The sequence below is a fragment of the Notothenia rossii genome (assembly GCF_949606895.1).
Source record: "Notothenia rossii genome assembly, chromosome: 11".
Lineage (NCBI taxonomy): Eukaryota > Metazoa > Chordata > Actinopteri > Perciformes > Nototheniidae > Notothenia > Notothenia rossii.
The window spans coordinates 58,594,227-58,610,751 of record NC_136910.1 but is presented as its reverse complement, the minus strand read 5'-3'; the positions used below and the strand labels follow the sequence as shown (position 1 = coordinate 58,610,751).

The 16,525-nt window shown below is 42.3% G+C and overlaps 2 protein-coding genes and 1 pseudogene across 3 annotated transcripts in view; 2 read left to right on the top strand and 1 right to left on the bottom strand.

Annotated features, from left to right (window-relative positions):
- Positions 1–16,525, bottom strand: part of LOC307025356 — a 246,475-nt pseudogene that overhangs the window by 194,751 nt on the left and 35,199 nt on the right. The window lies entirely within an intron of this gene.
- The window catches only part of LOC307024363 (scavenger receptor cysteine-rich domain-containing protein DMBT1-like), a gene marked incomplete at its 3' end in the record, with an annotated part of 85,008 nt that overhangs the window by 40,209 nt on the left and 28,274 nt on the right, over positions 1–16,525 (top strand). Inside the window, exon 7 of the mRNA XM_079658428.1 lies at positions 6,826–6,875. Coding sequence (XP_079514554.1) covers positions 6,826–6,875 — 50 coding nt within the window. The remainder of the gene's footprint in view (positions 1–6,825; positions 6,876–16,525) is intronic.
- Positions 10,573–16,525, top strand: part of LOC307025491 (versican core protein-like) — an 82,976-nt gene continuing 77,023 nt past the window's right edge. The window contains exon 1 of the mRNA XM_079660215.1: positions 10,573–10,755. The gene's annotated coding sequence lies outside the window, so the exon portion shown is untranslated. The remainder of the gene's footprint in view (positions 10,756–16,525) is intronic.

Sequence of the window (16,525 nt, the reverse complement as noted above, 5' to 3'; positions counted from 1 at the left end):
TTGATGATTGTCTCTCTTTTAAACTGCATGTCAATAACCTGCTTAAAAAGCTGAGGGTTAGGCTGGGTTTCTTTTTCAGGAATAAGTCCTGTTTCTCGCTTGAGGCCAGGAAAAGGCTCTGTGACCTTTTGACCTGTGCTGGACTATGGTGATCTGATGTATATGAATGCACCTGCCAACTACCTGAGCAAACTAGATGCTGCGTATCACAGTGCTCTGAGATTTGTCACAAATTGTAAAGCACTTACTCATCACTGTACACTGTACACCAAGGCAGGTTTACCATCACTCACTGTACGGAGGCTCAGTCACTGGTACACTTTTATCTATAAAGCTATGTTGGGCAAACTCCCGTATTATATCTGTTCATTGATAAAGCAGAAAGTTGCAAGCAGCTATTGTCTGCGATCGCAGGATATAGTCTTGTTAGATGTGCCAAGAGTAAGGACTGTCTTAGGTAAGACAGCTTTTATGTGTGCAGCTCCACTTGCTTGGAACAGTCTACAGGCAAAATTGAAATTGAGCATTTTTATTTCTCTGAATGTATTTAAGGCACGTCTAAATGAAATGCTTTCTGACACTCTGGGTATTTGTAAATGTTGAATATGTAAATATGATATCCTCTGTTGTTTGTTGTTTTTATGTTTCATGTGGAACTAAATGATGCAGGTTTCCCTTGTAAATGAGATCGATGATCTCAAGGGACCAATCTGTCTAAATAAAGGTTTGAAATGAAATGAAAACAAATTGACAAAAAAGACACGTGCAATGCCCATGCAGAGACGAAAGATTACAAAAAAAGGACACAAGGTGACTTTAAAAGACTATAAAGAGATGCAAAATGACCACAGAGACACCACAACAAAGTGACTTACAATAACAACAACAAGACAACAAAAATATATAAAACAACCACAAAGAGACGCAGAAACACCCCTGGATGTCAGCTTAAGTTGAACCCTTAGAGTGACTGGACCCTGCACTCTTCCATAAGTGGGTCAAAAAAGACCCGTATTAGAACAATATGTGTTTTTATGCCATTTTTGTCATTTTGGTTAAGAAGAATCACTTGTATAATATTTTCTATTATATTTTGGTTCAAATATTTTATATTTAATTTTTCAATTTTATAATTTTACATTTAAAAAAAAACAACGTTTTGGCATGATATCCAAAACATGTTTTTTGAGGAATAGATTCCAAACAGATTGTTAAATGTGGCTTTACATCTGAATGTAATGTGAAACATCTCTGAGAAACAAAGCTCTCTTCTTCTGTGCTCTACACTGATGGAGCTGCTGGATTTTTGTCAAACTGCTTTGGTCTTCCTGGAAATGTTCTTGATATTGGATGAGAGAAACTATGTTATTCAAGATGTGGTGAGTTTCTCTTTTATAATTGCTTTAGTTTCCTCATGCCAGATATACACAACAGGCTTCAAAACGGGGAACAAAATATATATAAATAATATAATAATTATTATAAAAACTACAAGCTTCTTAACACTAGAACCGCCAACGGGTAAATAAAAAAAAAAACGGGCGGTGTCCTCTCTTATATCGTGGATACATCGGATCTGTGGCGGATTTGAACTTGCTGCAGAGCGGAGGAAGAGGAGCAGCTGGAACACGCTGAGAGTCTCAAACATCCGGGGACTTCTGTCTGGAGATCTCTCTCTTTTTTTGGAAAAGTTTTCAACTGATAACCCAACAGGAGCCGCTGGATTTCCTTTTCTTTTGTGTCTTTACAAGGTAAGATGTGGCTTTTGGACCTGTCTCTTTCACCCATCCGTGCATTGATTACTCTTAAATTGTGTAAATGTTTTACTTGTTGCACATTTCTGCGCTTCATTTGTTCTGTATCTGCACGTGTGTTACCTCCGGAGGAGCCGTTTTTGGGGGGCAGGAATGTTCCCACAGTGATCAAACTAAACGATAAGACTTGCATTGATAAAAGTGACACTTGGGACCATTTACATCCATTTCAATCCACTGGCAGTTTAACCTCCTGATCAGCTGATGTAATGTAATTTAATGTAAAATATAAAATATCTACATTTAGACCAACATGTGATCAGCTGACTTTCAGACAGGTTTTTATGAAGATGGGTCAGGACAGAAAGAGAGGGGTCTTTGTTCCTGACACTTTCAGAATCTCTTAACACAGAGGGACACATGTTTAAGTAGAGCAGACATGAAGAAGAGGATTTTGCATTATAGTTGACCTTTTAAAGTTTAGCTTGAATATCAGAATTGGGTCAAAGTACTTAATTATTTTCCTGTGTTTGCACAACACCGATCAGGAGTTGATATATTTCTCCTTTTATAAACGATATCACTTCCTGTTCTCTGTTTCTGTGCAGGTTGTTGAGATGATTCCTCTCCTCCTGCTCTGCTCGCTCAGTCTGAGTTTCGCTCAAGGTGATTCCATCCTGCATCCATCCATCACATTACATTACCCTCCTCTCTCTCTCTCTCTCTCTCTCTCTCTCTCTCTCTCTCTCTCTCTCTCTCTCTCTCTGTGTGTGACGTAGATTTTAACACATTGCATTTAGCTGAGGCTTTTATCCAAAGAGACTTACAATAAGTGCATTCGACCAGGAAGATACAACCTTGAGGAAAACAGAATCATATAAGTTCATCAGGTTTCATAGAGCCAAACATTTCAAGTGCTCCTCAACTGGCTTTAGATAAGCCAGCCCTTTATTAGTATATAAGTGCTTTGTTAGTAATTCTATCTCTGGAAGTGGAGTCCAAAGAGATGAGTTCTCAGTCTGAAGAAGATGTGTAAGCTTTCTGCTGTCCTGATTTCAATGGGGAGCTCATTCCACCATTTTGGAGCCAGGATAGCAAACCCACGTGTTTCTGCTGATGGGAACTTGGGTCCCCCTCGCAGTGCGGGTGCAGCGAGCTGTTTGGCTGATGCAGAGCGGAGTGCACGTGCTGGGGTGTACGGTTTAACCATGTCCTGGATGTAGGAAGGGCCAGATCCATTCACAGCATGGTACGCAAGTACCAGAGTCTTGAAGTGGATTCTAGCAGTTACTGGAAGCCAGTGAAGGGAGCGCAGGAGCGGCGTGGTGTGGGAACATTTAGGAAGGTTGAAGACCAGACGAGCCGCTGCATTCTGGATGAGCTGCAGAGGTCAGAGGGCACATGCAGGTAGACCAGCCAGGAGGGAGTTGCAGTAGTCTAGGCGTGAGATGACGAGATGTTGTAAAGAGTGTAGCAGCGATGTTTGCAGTGAAGGACAGGTTGTTATCTAGGGTCTGTTGAGATCATAGTATCAAGTGAATACTTAAAACGAAAGTTAGTTATAATCAAGTATAATCAATTATATTCTTGTATAACCCAGAATGAAAATGCTTCATATTTTAGGTGTTTCTATATTTATAGTATAAACAAAACACAAGTGGTTTGTTAAATTGAGTGTAAGGCCTATAATGATTTATGCCTTACTCTCTGATAAGAGAGTGGGCAGTTTCTTCCCTCTCCTCTTACAGCAGTACACAGGGAGGGGGGCTCCGGACTTAAGGAGAAATGCATTCAGGCCTCAAAAAGGTGGTTATGTCATAGCCATAGAATATGTCTGGTCATGTCCAGGCCTGTACATCAGAGGCCATGCGCAGTTTCCACAAATATGGGTGTGGAGGAGGTGTCTTAGGTTTTTATATCCTGTTGTTGAGCATAAAGACACTTGCTTTTTGGGAGAGAGCGAGAGAGGGGGGTCCCCTGGTATACTCCCTCCCGGTAAAAGCTCTGTCCCTCAGAGCTGAGTTAATAGCTCTCGGTAAGGTTCTCTCAGACTTGGTAAATATCTCTCAAATGTCTTGGTTGAATGCTGAGTGAATTACTTTGTTGAATGAGTGGAATTAATTGATGTGTGTTTGTGAGTATTAGGCCCGCCAGCTGTGAGGAATCTTCCTCCGAATTCATGCGGACAGGTATGGGTTTTTGAATGTTATTCCCGCCGTCTGTGTTGGAAAAAAAGGTATGAAATTGATGTGAATTGATTGGGTGCAAATGAAAGTTTGAATGTGCTTTTTATTATCACCGGTCATTTATGAGGAAATGCCTCTAAATTCTATCGGGAGATTTAAAAATCATAACTGAATTGGGCAGTTGAAATTACAATTTTGGTAATAAATGTAAAACTGTGAATAAAAGTTTCATATTAGAACATGATCACAGCATGATAGGTTTAGTATGATTATCATGTTGTAAAGAGAGAAGGTACAAACCCTGTATTAGTTTGGACCTATTTTTCTTCAAATAAACTGATCCCACCTTTTGGACTGGGACAACTTAAAAGACATCTGCGCTCTCCTCTCCTGCTTCAAAGGTAAGATAGCACCCTGCCACACTCACACTTAGGCACGGCCACACCTCATATACTGATATCAAAATCCTTCTGGATCGCTTCAACAGATTAAGAGAGTTGTCTGAATTGAAACAGCAGTTAATGGAACCTGGTTCTTCAGGAGTTAATAGAGGTGAGATCTTGCTGACGTTGGTGGATCTGAACCAAGCAGTAAACTTAGACTCAACAGACTCAATAACTTCGGTTAGGTCAATTAGTAGGTCTGAGTAATTTCCCGGAATAAATTATCAGTCACTACCGACTCTTACAGGTCACACCCAGAGTCCTTGCAGTCTGAGTCGGGGAAACAACAGACGTGCCGATGTTGATTGTTAGGTCAAGAGCGGGACAATCTTTTCCCGGAACAAAAAGCAGTTCAGTCTTGTCAAGGTTGAGCTTGAGGTGATGAGCAGACATCCACTGAGAGATGTCAGCTAGACAAGCAGAGATGCGTGCGACGACCTGGGTCTCTGAGCGGGGAAAGGACGGAATTAGTTGGGTGTCGTCAGCGTAGCAGTGGTATGAAAAACCATGCGGGCTAATGACTGATCCGAGCAAGTTTGTGTACAAGGAGAAGAGGAGGGGACCGAGAACAGAGCCCTGAGGGACCCCTGTAGTTAATTGACAAGGGTCGGACTCAGACCCTCCCCAAGTTACCCTGTAGGTGCGGTCTTTGAGGTATGAGGTGAGGAGGGAAAGTGCAGAGCCTGAGACTCCAAGTTCTTGGAGAGTGCCGCAAGAGTAGACAGGCTTGAGCCGGTGTGCGTTGAAGCACGGAGGAACACAGACGAGGGGTTGATGGCTGGACGTGGCAGCAGAGGAGTAGGCAGACAGATACTGGACGGAGAGAGCACAAGGTAAGGATTACAAGAACACAGAGAGTATAGTTTAGCTACAGCGAGTGTACCAAGTCGTATTACCAGCGTGGTGAAACGACAAACTGGTGAATACTGGATGGAGGAACCGGGTATATATGCAGGTGAAGATGAGTAGTGTAATCCGGATGATGAGCAACAGCTGAGGAGGTGAGTTGGCGGGAAACAGAAGTGGGACAGCCACGCCCAGCCAGGAAGACAGACACACAGACGGACAGACAATAACAAACCCAAAACAAAGGGGAGAAGAAGGAGGGAGAACTGCAGATCCTCACAGTGGACCAGGATTTCAGTGCTTAGTTTTGGATTCCTAAATGTGTTTGTCTACTATCCATCATTCAAGGGTGGTTTTCATTATAAGTGATGTTTTTTTTTGGGACGGAAACTATAATTCAAATTGTTTTACTATGTTCAATCTGAATTCACTTAAAAATAAACAGATCTATATTGATTCTGACTCTCCTACATCCAACTCACAGGTGTGTCATTGCTTTGAGATTTATTTTATTAATGTATCCCCTTTTAGAAGTGAAGATCTAGTCATTTATTCTGGGCATGTCATTTCGATCCTGAGAAATGAAAGACAGGCTGGGGCTTAACAGGTTAAGAACATTTTGGATGGATTGGTCTCTTCATATTTTTCAGAACTGTATCTTTTTTATTCTGTTTCTTGACCTCAGTTGTATCTTCTGTCCTCTCCAGACTCTGTCAGGCTGGTGAATGGGATCAGTCTGTGCTCAGGTAGACTGGAGGTGAACTCTGACCAGTCTGACCAGTTCAATTCTCTAAAGCTGACTTTTTTCTCTAAAGCTGACTTTTTCCTCAAATTTTGGATTTTTTCTCAAAATTCTTTATTACCATTTCTAACCTGTAGCTCATGTGCATACGACAATAAAAGCTTTGCATTTGAATATGATAAACATGTAAATAGAATATAAAATAGAGGAGCACCAGCTGTGATTGGTTCATTTCATCAAACTCAATTTATTCTCTCTCTGATCTCTCTCTTGTTTCTCTTCAGAGCCGGATGAGGTCAGACTGGTGGGAGGAGAGAGTCACTGTGCAGGAGCTCTGGAGGTGAAGCATCGAGGAGAATGGAGAGCAGTGAAGAGCTCTCCCTGGACCCTGAAGACAGCAGGTGTTCTCTGCAGAGAGCTGGACTGTGGCTCTGCTGTTTCTGTGGGAGAGAGAGAGGAGTCCTCAAAGAGATCTGTGTGGAGATCAGATCTGACTGTATTCAGTATGGATCTGCTCTGAGGGAGTGTGCAGGAGCAGGTTCCTCTTCCCACTTCCTGACTCTTACCTGTTCAGGTAAGCTGCTTTGACTTTTCCTTCCAAATGTTGACTTTTTAATAAAAATGTCACTTATTTCTGAAAATTTGGATTTTTTTTCAGAAAATTTGACTAATTTCTAAACATTTATATTTTTCCTCAAAATGTTACTTTTTGATCATTTAGATTTTTTCTCAAATTTTGAATTTTGAATAAATATCAAATAAGAAAATAGAAAGAAAAGATAAAGAATAAAATAATATAAACATTTAAAAAGTAACTGTTTCTTTAACTCAGTTTTATCTTCTGTCCTCTCCAGACTCTGTCAGGCTGGTGAATGGGACCAGTCTGTGCTCAGGTAGACTGGAGGTGAAGTCTAACCAGACTAACCAGTCTGACCAGTCTGACCAGTCTAACCCGTCCTGGTCCTCAGTGTGTGAGGCTGACTTTGACCAGCAGGATGCTCAGGTGGTCTGCAGGCAGCTGGGCTGTGGGTTCCTTCAGTCCTCCAGGGGGCGCTCTATGGAGAAGGGGAGGCTCCAATGTGGACCAAAGAGTTCCAGTGTGGAGGCCATGAGTCTGCTCTCCTGGACTGTAGCTCAGCCTCAGAGAGAAACACCTGCTCACCTGGCACAGCTGTTAGCCTCACCTGCTCAGGTAGAAGACTCAAAGATTAAAAGGTTTTATTGTCATGTATGCATATAAGCTAAGTGTAGAAATGAACTCTCCTGACCTGAGCTCCTCCAACAATATATAACAAAACACAGAAATAAAAAATACACCAAGACCAACGTGTTGACTTTTTCCTCTTTCCAAAATGTGACTTTTTTTCTCGAAATGTAACTTTTTTTCTCAAAATGTGTCTCTTTTCTCAGAGTTTTTGATTTTATTGACTATTTTTATTTTTTCTTCCTAATAGTGACTTTTTTCTCCAAATGTTTTTTTACTTTTATTTGGGAATGTTATTTTTTTCTCCAAATGTGGCTTTGTTGAGGTTTCCTAATGAGTTGAATAATTAAAACGAAAGGTCATATAATCAAATATAATGTTGTATAATCCACAATGAAAATGCATTATATTTCATGTTGTTCTATTCTCACAATATACTGTATATTAAATGTAAGTGGTTTGGAAAATTGAGTTTAACCTGTTAAGCCCGAGAGCCCCCGTTACGGGGGAATTGGGGTTCTTAGTAATTATGAACGTTCTTAACAGGGGCGGACTGGCAATCGGGACGTTTTGACGAATCCCCGGTAATGGGCCAATACTGAAGTGGCCTGGTCGGACAATGTGGGCCGTTCGGATAAGTCACTATCACCCCCCCCCCCCCCCCCCCCCCCCCCCCCCGTCAACAATTTACTTGCGGTACCGAAGTGGGCCGGTCAAGAGTCCCTGGCTGATTTGTAGTCCCAGTCCGCCCCTGGTTCTTAATAAGAAACTCAGCTATCTGACGATACGAACCATTTTTACCAAAACAAAGCACAAGTCTTTGCTTTGAGCCCTGAGCGAAAAAAATGCCAACACACACAGAACTCACGCTAAAATCCCCTTATTACTTATCGGATCAAGATATTTATTAGCAAGCTGAAATTCCACAGATTCTATAGGTATAAGTATCATCACTGTACGATCAAAACTCGCGACATGGGAAACAAAACAAAAAAGTAGCATTACGGAGGAAACACGGCAATATGTCTTAGCTTTTGCTGTTTCTGATCAAAAGTTGTGTTCAATGGCATTAAAACGATAAAAACGCTGCTGAAGGTTAATCCATAGGTTAATCCAATGTGTCTGTGTTACTTTGAAATGATTTCTGATAATCCATCAGCAATAAACCTAGCTTTCAGTTTTCAGATTTCAGAGCGTAAGATAGCTTTCGACTCAATGGTAACGTGTGTGTGTGTATGTGGAACTTTCCCTTTGATTCTATTGGCTCTAACTGTTCAAAAGAGATGTCAATCATCAAAATCGACCAATGGGTTCCAGATAAACGGCAAATACACCCACATCCACCCTAATGACCCCAAAGGTGATTTCTTTTTTTCTAAACCTCTCTAAAAAGGTCAAATTTCACTTGTTTTGCATCAATCTTGATACAGGGTCCTTTTTTATGTTATAGTTTGGATTCCTAAAGCTTTTACTCTACTATCCCATCATTCAAGATTGGTTTTCACTATAAGTAATGGTTTATTTTTGGACGGACACTATAATTTAAATATTTTTACTATGTTCAATCTGAATTTACTTTAAAATAAAAATAAAAATCTACATTGATTCTGACTTTTGAACATCCAGCTCACAGGTCCAGCTCTACATGCATTAACGCTTTAGCATTTATTTTAAAGATCATGTTTGTTTCAAAAGAGTTGGAAATCGTCCAAATGTCTCCAGTTTGACACCCCTTTATCCGAGGGTTGGAGGCATGACACGGTTCAAATGTGAGCTTCCAGTCCCAGTGCATTGTGGAGATATGACCTTGTACATTTCAAATACATCACAACACGACCTGTGGTAAAGGTTCTCCAATCATCTCGGAAATCGACACACTCAATCCAGGGGCTGGAGGCATGACACAGTTCAAGTATCAGCTTCCTGTGTCAAGGCATTGCGTTTTGTATTTGCAGCGTTTGGTTTCTGCCGCTTTTAGTAAACGCTGCTCATGTTTCCTCAAGCTGCTGGATGTTCTCTAAATGCTGCATGTGTTCTCAAGTTGCTGAAGATGTTTCTTCATGTGGAACATTTGGGTTTTTATATCTGTGTCCTTTCAGAAGCTGCAGCACATTTCTCCTGATGGAAGAGTTTTGAGGAACTTGAAATGCTGATGATAAATGTTATCACAATCCATCCAACATTTCAGTGTGAGCCAAAGTGGTTCTTGTGGGAAGAGTATGATGATAAAAATATGTTCAGGACAGGATGAGGAAAGGATGTTGGGCAATCCGGCAGCAGAAAGACATTAGACCCCCGTAAAGCTCCTCTCACACACACACACACACACACACACACACACACACACACACACACACACACACACACACACACACACACACACACACACACACACACACACACACACACTGTGTCTAACCACATTCATTAGGCTCCTTGGAAACCAGAAACATAATTTACTTTTACCCAAGCGGAGAGTCTTTGGAGCAAAAGCAGCTTCAGGAAAGCAGCCAGAACCAGAACAAATACATAGAACACAGCCTCATTAATAATGAAAGGGCATTTCCCCCTGCAACTCATTTCACTGATTGGTTTTGGATCTGAAAGGAAGATGTGGAAACATGAACAAGATGGTGGTGATGAGGGGATATTAATATAAAAATGAGTCTTTTGTTTAACTGTATTCTTTGTTTATTTGTATTTTAAACTGCCATGAGTGTATGTAGTGTCTCTACTTTAAAGAGTCCTCTCCTGCTGATGTTCAGGTGTATATCAGTATGTAGTGTCTCTACTTTAAAGAGTCATCTCCTGCTGATGTTCAGGTGTATATCAGTATGTAGTGTCTCTACTTTAAAGAGTCCTCTCCTGCTGATGTTCAGGTGTATATCAGTATGTAGTGTCTGTACTTTAAAGAGTCCTCTCCTGCTGATGTTCAGGTGTATATCAGTATGTAGTGTCTCTACTTTAAAGAGTCCTCTCCTGCTGATGTTCAGGTGTATATCAGTATGTCGTATGTCCACATACATGGATAATCAGTGGAGAGCGTAGGACCTCATGTTCCTTGGAGTCAGCATGTCGAACCATCTGAAAAAGGCACAGCAACCACTTTTATTTTCGACGGAAACTGAAAAATGCCAGGCTACGACAGACACTGCTGGAAAACTTCTACCGTTGGACCATCGAGAGCATCCTGACGAGCAGCACCACTGTGTGGTACGCCAGCTGCACAGCCACAGAGCGAAAGGATCTGCAACGGGTGGTGAAGGCGCCTCAGCGCATCGTCACTACTGAGCTCACAAACCTCGACAGCATCCAATCGACTGAGGAAGAAGGCCAGAAGCATCATCAGAGACACCACACACCATGTGCTTCCTCCAGCCCTCCCCCTCTCTCTCTCTCCCTCTCTCTCTCCCCGCACTGGGCGGTGTATTTTCGGGGGAGGTGTCCTCTCTTATGTCGGGGATACATCAGATCTGTGGTGGATTTGAACTTGCTGCAGAGCGGAGGAAGAGGAGCAGCTGAAACACGCTGAGAGTCTCAAACATCCGGGGACTTCTGTCTGGAGATCTCTCTCTTTTTTAGGAAAAGTTTTCAAGTGATAACCCAACAGGAGCAGCTGGATTTCCTTTAGTTTTTATTTTGACAAGGTAAGATGTGGCTTTTGTACCTGTCTTTTTCATCCATTCATGCATTGATTACTCTTAAATTTCGTCAAAATGTTTACTCAATTCTCATGTCTTTGTTCTGTATCTGCATGTGTGTTACCTCCGGAGGAGTCGTTGTTTGGGGGCAGGAATGTTCCCACAGTGATCAAACTAAACGATAAGACTCCCATTGATAGAAGTGAGTCTTGGGACCATTTACATCCATTTAAATCCTGACGTGTCCCTGGGCCGTCCACCCTGTTGCCCTTGTGTTTCTGCCTCCCCTGCCCAGCTGTGTCTTGTCCTGTGATTACCCTTCTGTGTATTTAGTCTTGTCTTCCCCTGTGCCCCTTCTCTGATCATCGTCTTTCCTGTCCATGATACCTGCCCGTCTTCCTGTCCATGATACCTGCCCATCTTCCTGTCCATGATACCTGCCCGTCTTCCTGTCCATGATACCTGCCCGTCTTCCTGTCCATGATACCTGCCCGTCTTCCTGTCCATGGTACCTGCCCATCTTCCTGTCCATGATATCTGCCCGTCTTCCTGTCCATGATACCTGCCCGTCTTCCTGTCCATGATATCTGCCCGTCTTCCTGTCCATGATACCTGCCCATCTTCCTGTCCGTGATACCTGCCCGTCTTCCTGTCCGTGATACCTGCCCGTCTTCCTGTCCGTGATATCTGCCCGTCTTCCTGTCCATGATACCTGCCCGTCTTCCTGTCCATGATACCTGCCCATCTTCCTGTCCATGATACCTGCCCGTCTTCCTGTCCATGATACCTGCCCGTCTTCCTGTCCATGATACCTGCCCGTCTTCCTGTCCATGGTACATGCCCATCTTCCTGTCCATGATATCTGCCCGTCTTCCTGTCCATGATACCTGCCCGTCTTCCTGTCCATGATATCTGCCCGTCTTCCTGTCCGTGATACCTGCCCATCTTCCTGTCCGTGATACCTGCCCGTCTTCCTGTCCGTGATACCTGCCCGTCTTCCTGTCCGTGATACCTGCCCGTCTTCCTGTCCGTGATACCTGCCCGTCTTCCTGTCCGTGATACCTGCCCGTCTTCCTGTCCGTGATACCTGCCCGTCTTCCTGTCCGTGATACCTGCCCGTCTTCCTGTCCGTGATACCTGCCCGTCTTCCTGTCCATGATATCTGCCCGTCTTCCTGTCCATGATACCTGCCCGTCTTCCTGTCCATGATACCTGCTCGTCTTCCTGTCCATGATACCTGCCCGTCTTCCTGTCCATGATACCTGCCCGTCTTCCTGTCCATGGTACCTGCCCGTCTTCCTGTCCATGATACCTGCCCGTCTTCCTGTCCATGATACCTGCCCGTCTTCCTGTCCATAATATCTGCCCGTCTTCCTGTCCGTGATACCTGCCCATCTTCCTGTCCGTGATACCTGCCCGTCTTCCTGTCCGTGATACCTGCCCGTCTTCCTGTCCGTGATACCTGCCCGTCTTCCTGTCCGTGATACCTGCCCATCTTCCTGTCCGTGATACCTGCCCGTCTTCCTGTCCATGATATCTGCCCTTCTTCCTGTCCATGATACCTGCCCGTCTTCCTGTCCATGATACCTGCCCGTCTTCCTGTCCATGATACCTGCCCGTCTTCCTGTCCATGATACCTGCCCGTCTTCCTGTCCATGATACCTGCCCGTCTTCCTGTCCATGATACCTGCCCATCTTCCTGTCCATGATACCTGCCCGTCTTCCTGTCCATGTCACCTGCCTGTTCCCGTCTGTAAGTTTGTTCCTGTCTGTCGTGCTCCCCGGTTTGGTTTATGTTAAGTAGTTTCTTGTTTTTCCTGTCATCTGCTTTTTTTAATACATTTCGCTTTGTGTTACCAGACCTTTTTTTTGTATTTTCAACTGCACTTGGGTCCTATTTTTCCCAACCCTGACATGCTGAGTATAACATATCTACATACAGGACTGTCTCAGAAAATTAGAATATTGTGATAAAGTTCTTTATTTTCTGTAATGCAATTAAAAAAACAAAAATGTCATACATTCTGGATTCATTACAAATCAACTGAAATATTGCAAGCCTTTTATTATTTTAATATTGCTGATTATGGCATACAGCTTAAGAAAACTCAAAAATCCTATCTCAAAAAATTAGAATAGTTCCTCAGACCAAGTAAAAAAAAAAGATTTATAACAGCAAAACACAATCAAACATTTGAAAATGTCCATTAATGCACTCAGTACTTGGTTGGGAATCCTTTTGCACGGATTACTGCATCAATGCGGCGTGGCATGGAGGCAATCAGCCTGTGGCATTGCTGAGGTGTTATGGATGCCCAGGATGCTTCAATAGCGGCCTTTAGCTCATTAGCATTGTTGGGTCTGGTGTCTTTCAGCTTCTTCTTCACAATACCCCACATATTCTCTATGGGGTTCAGGTCAGGGGAATTTGCAGGCCAATCGAGGACAGTAATGCCATGGTCAGTACACCAGTTACTGGTGGTTTTGGCACTGTGGGCAGGTGCCAGATCATGCTGGAAAATGAATTCCTCATCTCCATAGAGCTTTTCAGCAGACGGAAGCATGTAGTGCTCTAAAATCTCTTGGTACACAGCTGCATTTACTCTGGGCTTGATGAAACACAGTGGACCAACACCAGCAGCTGACATGGCTCCCCAAACCATCGCTGACTGTGGGAACTTCACACTGGATTTCAAGCAACTTGGATTTTGCTCCTCTCCAGCCTTTCTCCAGACTCTGGCGCCTTGACTTCCAAATGAAATACAAAACTTGCTTTCGTCTGAAAAGAGGACTTTGGACCACTGTGCAACTGTCCAGTGCTTCTTTTCCTTAGCCCAAGTCAGACGCCTCTTCCGTTGTCTTGAGTTCAGAAGTGGCTTGACCATGGGAATACGGCTATTGTAGCCCATTTCCCGGACACGTCTGTGAACAGTGACTTTTGATACCTGGACTCCAGCTTCAGTCCACTGTCTTTGAAGCTCCCCCAAATTCTGGAAGCGACTCTTCTTCACAATGCTGTTAAGGCTGCGGTCATCTCTCTTGGTTGTGCAGCGTTTCCTGCCACATTTCCCCCTTCCAACAGACTTTTTGTGGATGTGCTTTGAAACTGCACTCTGTGAACAGCTTGCTCTTTGAGACATTTCTTTTTGTGTCTTACCCTCCTGATGGAGGGTGTCAATGACGGTCCTCTGGACAGCAGTCAGATCAGCAGTCTTCCCCATACTTGTGATTTAGTTTACTGAACCAAGCTGAGTGTTTTTCAAGGCTCAGGAAACCCTTGCAGTTGTTTTGAGTTAATTAGACGATTCAAGTGATTCGTTGAACACCCTACTAGTATACTTTTTCATGATATTCTAATATTTAGAGATAGGATATTTGAGTTTTCTTAAGCTGTATGCCATAATCAGCAATATTAAAATAATAAAAGGCTTGCAATATTTCAGTTGATTTGTAATGAATCCAGAATGTATGACATTTTTGTTTTTTTAATTGCATTACAGAAAATAAAGAACTTTATCACAATATTCTAATTTTCTGAGACAGTCCTGTATATGCAAAAACATACAGCACTGACAAACGATCACAATGAGATAATTACTCAGATGTAAAGCTTTAATTACTACTACGAGGAATTTAATGAGCAGATATGTTGAAAATGTATATTTTAAATTAGTCTTTTGTCAATTATCATTTATTCTCTGCTTCCCTTATGGCTGTCCTTTGACTTATTTTATCAAATATTTCAATTGTTGTGCTTTCAGTCAGTTGTGATCAACATCTGATCAGCTGACTTTCAGACAGGTTTTTATGAAGATGGGTCAGGACAGAAAGAGAGGGGTCTTTGTTCCTGACACTTTCAGAATGTCTTAACACAGAGGGACACATGTTTAAGTAGAACAGACATTTAGTTTACAGAAGGATTTAGTACGTCGTCTGAATAGAAACAGCACTTAATTGAACCTGGTTCTTCAGAAGTTAGTAGAGGCGAGACCTTGCTGATCCAGGTGGATCCGAGCCTGGCAGTAAACTTACATAGACTCAACAGCTTCTGTTAGGTCAATTAGTAGGACTGATTAATTGCCAGAATAATGAATACAGGCCTGCCGACTCCAACAGCAGGAAACACAACAACAGTGAAATAAATATTATAAATATTCTGAAAGCAGAATTAAAATCACTGATCTGAACCCATCTAACTCTGTGCTAGTGATGCAAACTTGTTTTGTCATATTGGGCTACACAAATAAATGTTGAGGATTTCATATGCAGTGGCCGCTGCCTTGTAAGCCGGATCGAACCCCAAGCTTTTTGATTCGAAGTCAGAAAGTCCCGATAATTCGTTTTTTACTAAAAAAAAACATATTCTGAAAGTAGAAATAAATCACTGATCTGAACCCACCTGACTCTGTGCTGATGATGAAGTTCTTTGCTTTACATAAAAAAAAACACGTAATTTTTTTGTAGTTTATTAAATATGTTTCGTGTCATTTAAAACATTTAATTTTGATGGTTTTCTGGATAATATGACAATTATGTTTTCCTTGTTAATTTTGACATGGCCTTTTATGTCATGGAATATTATTATGTGAATTATTCCATCTAAAATATAAAAATGTTCTCCGCTAAACTTCAGACAGAAGCTGCAGTCATGACGATATGGGCGAGAGCGAATAATGTCCACAGCAGTATTTGCAGCAGAGCGGACAGCCTCTTCCTGGGATGGAGAGAGGATGGAGACTGGGGGAGAGAGGGGGAGACTGGGGGAGAGAGGGGGAGACACTGAGAGAGAGGGGGGAGGATGGGAGAGAGAGGAGGGAGACTTGGAGAGAGAGGGGGAGGATGGGAGAGAGAGGAGGGAGAGAGGAGATGCAGGAGATCAGAGAAGAGGTGGAGACGGCGCTGAATAAAGACAGAATAAGAAAGGATCGGAGGGTGAAGAGGTGGGACAACAAGAGGAGCCACATGGTGAGACCTTTCTTAGATTCTATCTGTGTCTTTGAAGCAGGTTTTTGTGGAAAATTCAGAAAAAAGAGAAAATCCTTTTCGGAGTAAAAATTCAGAGAAGAAAAAGTCAAATTCTGAGAAAAAAACATCTAAATGTGAGATAAAAGTCAAATTCTGAGTAAAAGTTCAAGAACCAGTTCATTCAGGAAATATGTTCCTTCACAGTGCAAAATGATCACACTTAAAACATTTGTTCATGCCTCCGGTTAGAGCTGGACAATATGTCAGACCATTTGCCGACCTTTCTCTGTAATCAACTATCATCAGTGTCCACAGCTTTAAGAGTTTTTTTACCAAAGTCTTAATTTACAGCTGGCATTAAATGGTATTTATTTTTATTTGATGGTACTTTATTTTAATGTTTTATATATTTGTATTGTCTTTTGATTTGTCTTATTTTATTATCTTTAATTTCTATTTGTGTTTTACACACTATCTTGTCTTTCCATGTTGCTGTAATATTATTGTTGTTTGTTTTTAATCCCTAAAGCCCATTGATATAAACCTGTTTTGTGATATTGGGATATACAAATAAGTGTTGATGATTTGATATGCAGCGGCCGCTGCCTTGTAAGCTGGTTCGAAACCCAAGCTTTTAGATTGGAAGTCAGATTGTCCCGATAATTCAGGTTTTTTTGCTGCGTTTTTGTGTGTGTGTGTGTGTGTGTGTGTGTGTTTGTGTGTGTGTGTGTGTGTGTGTGTGTG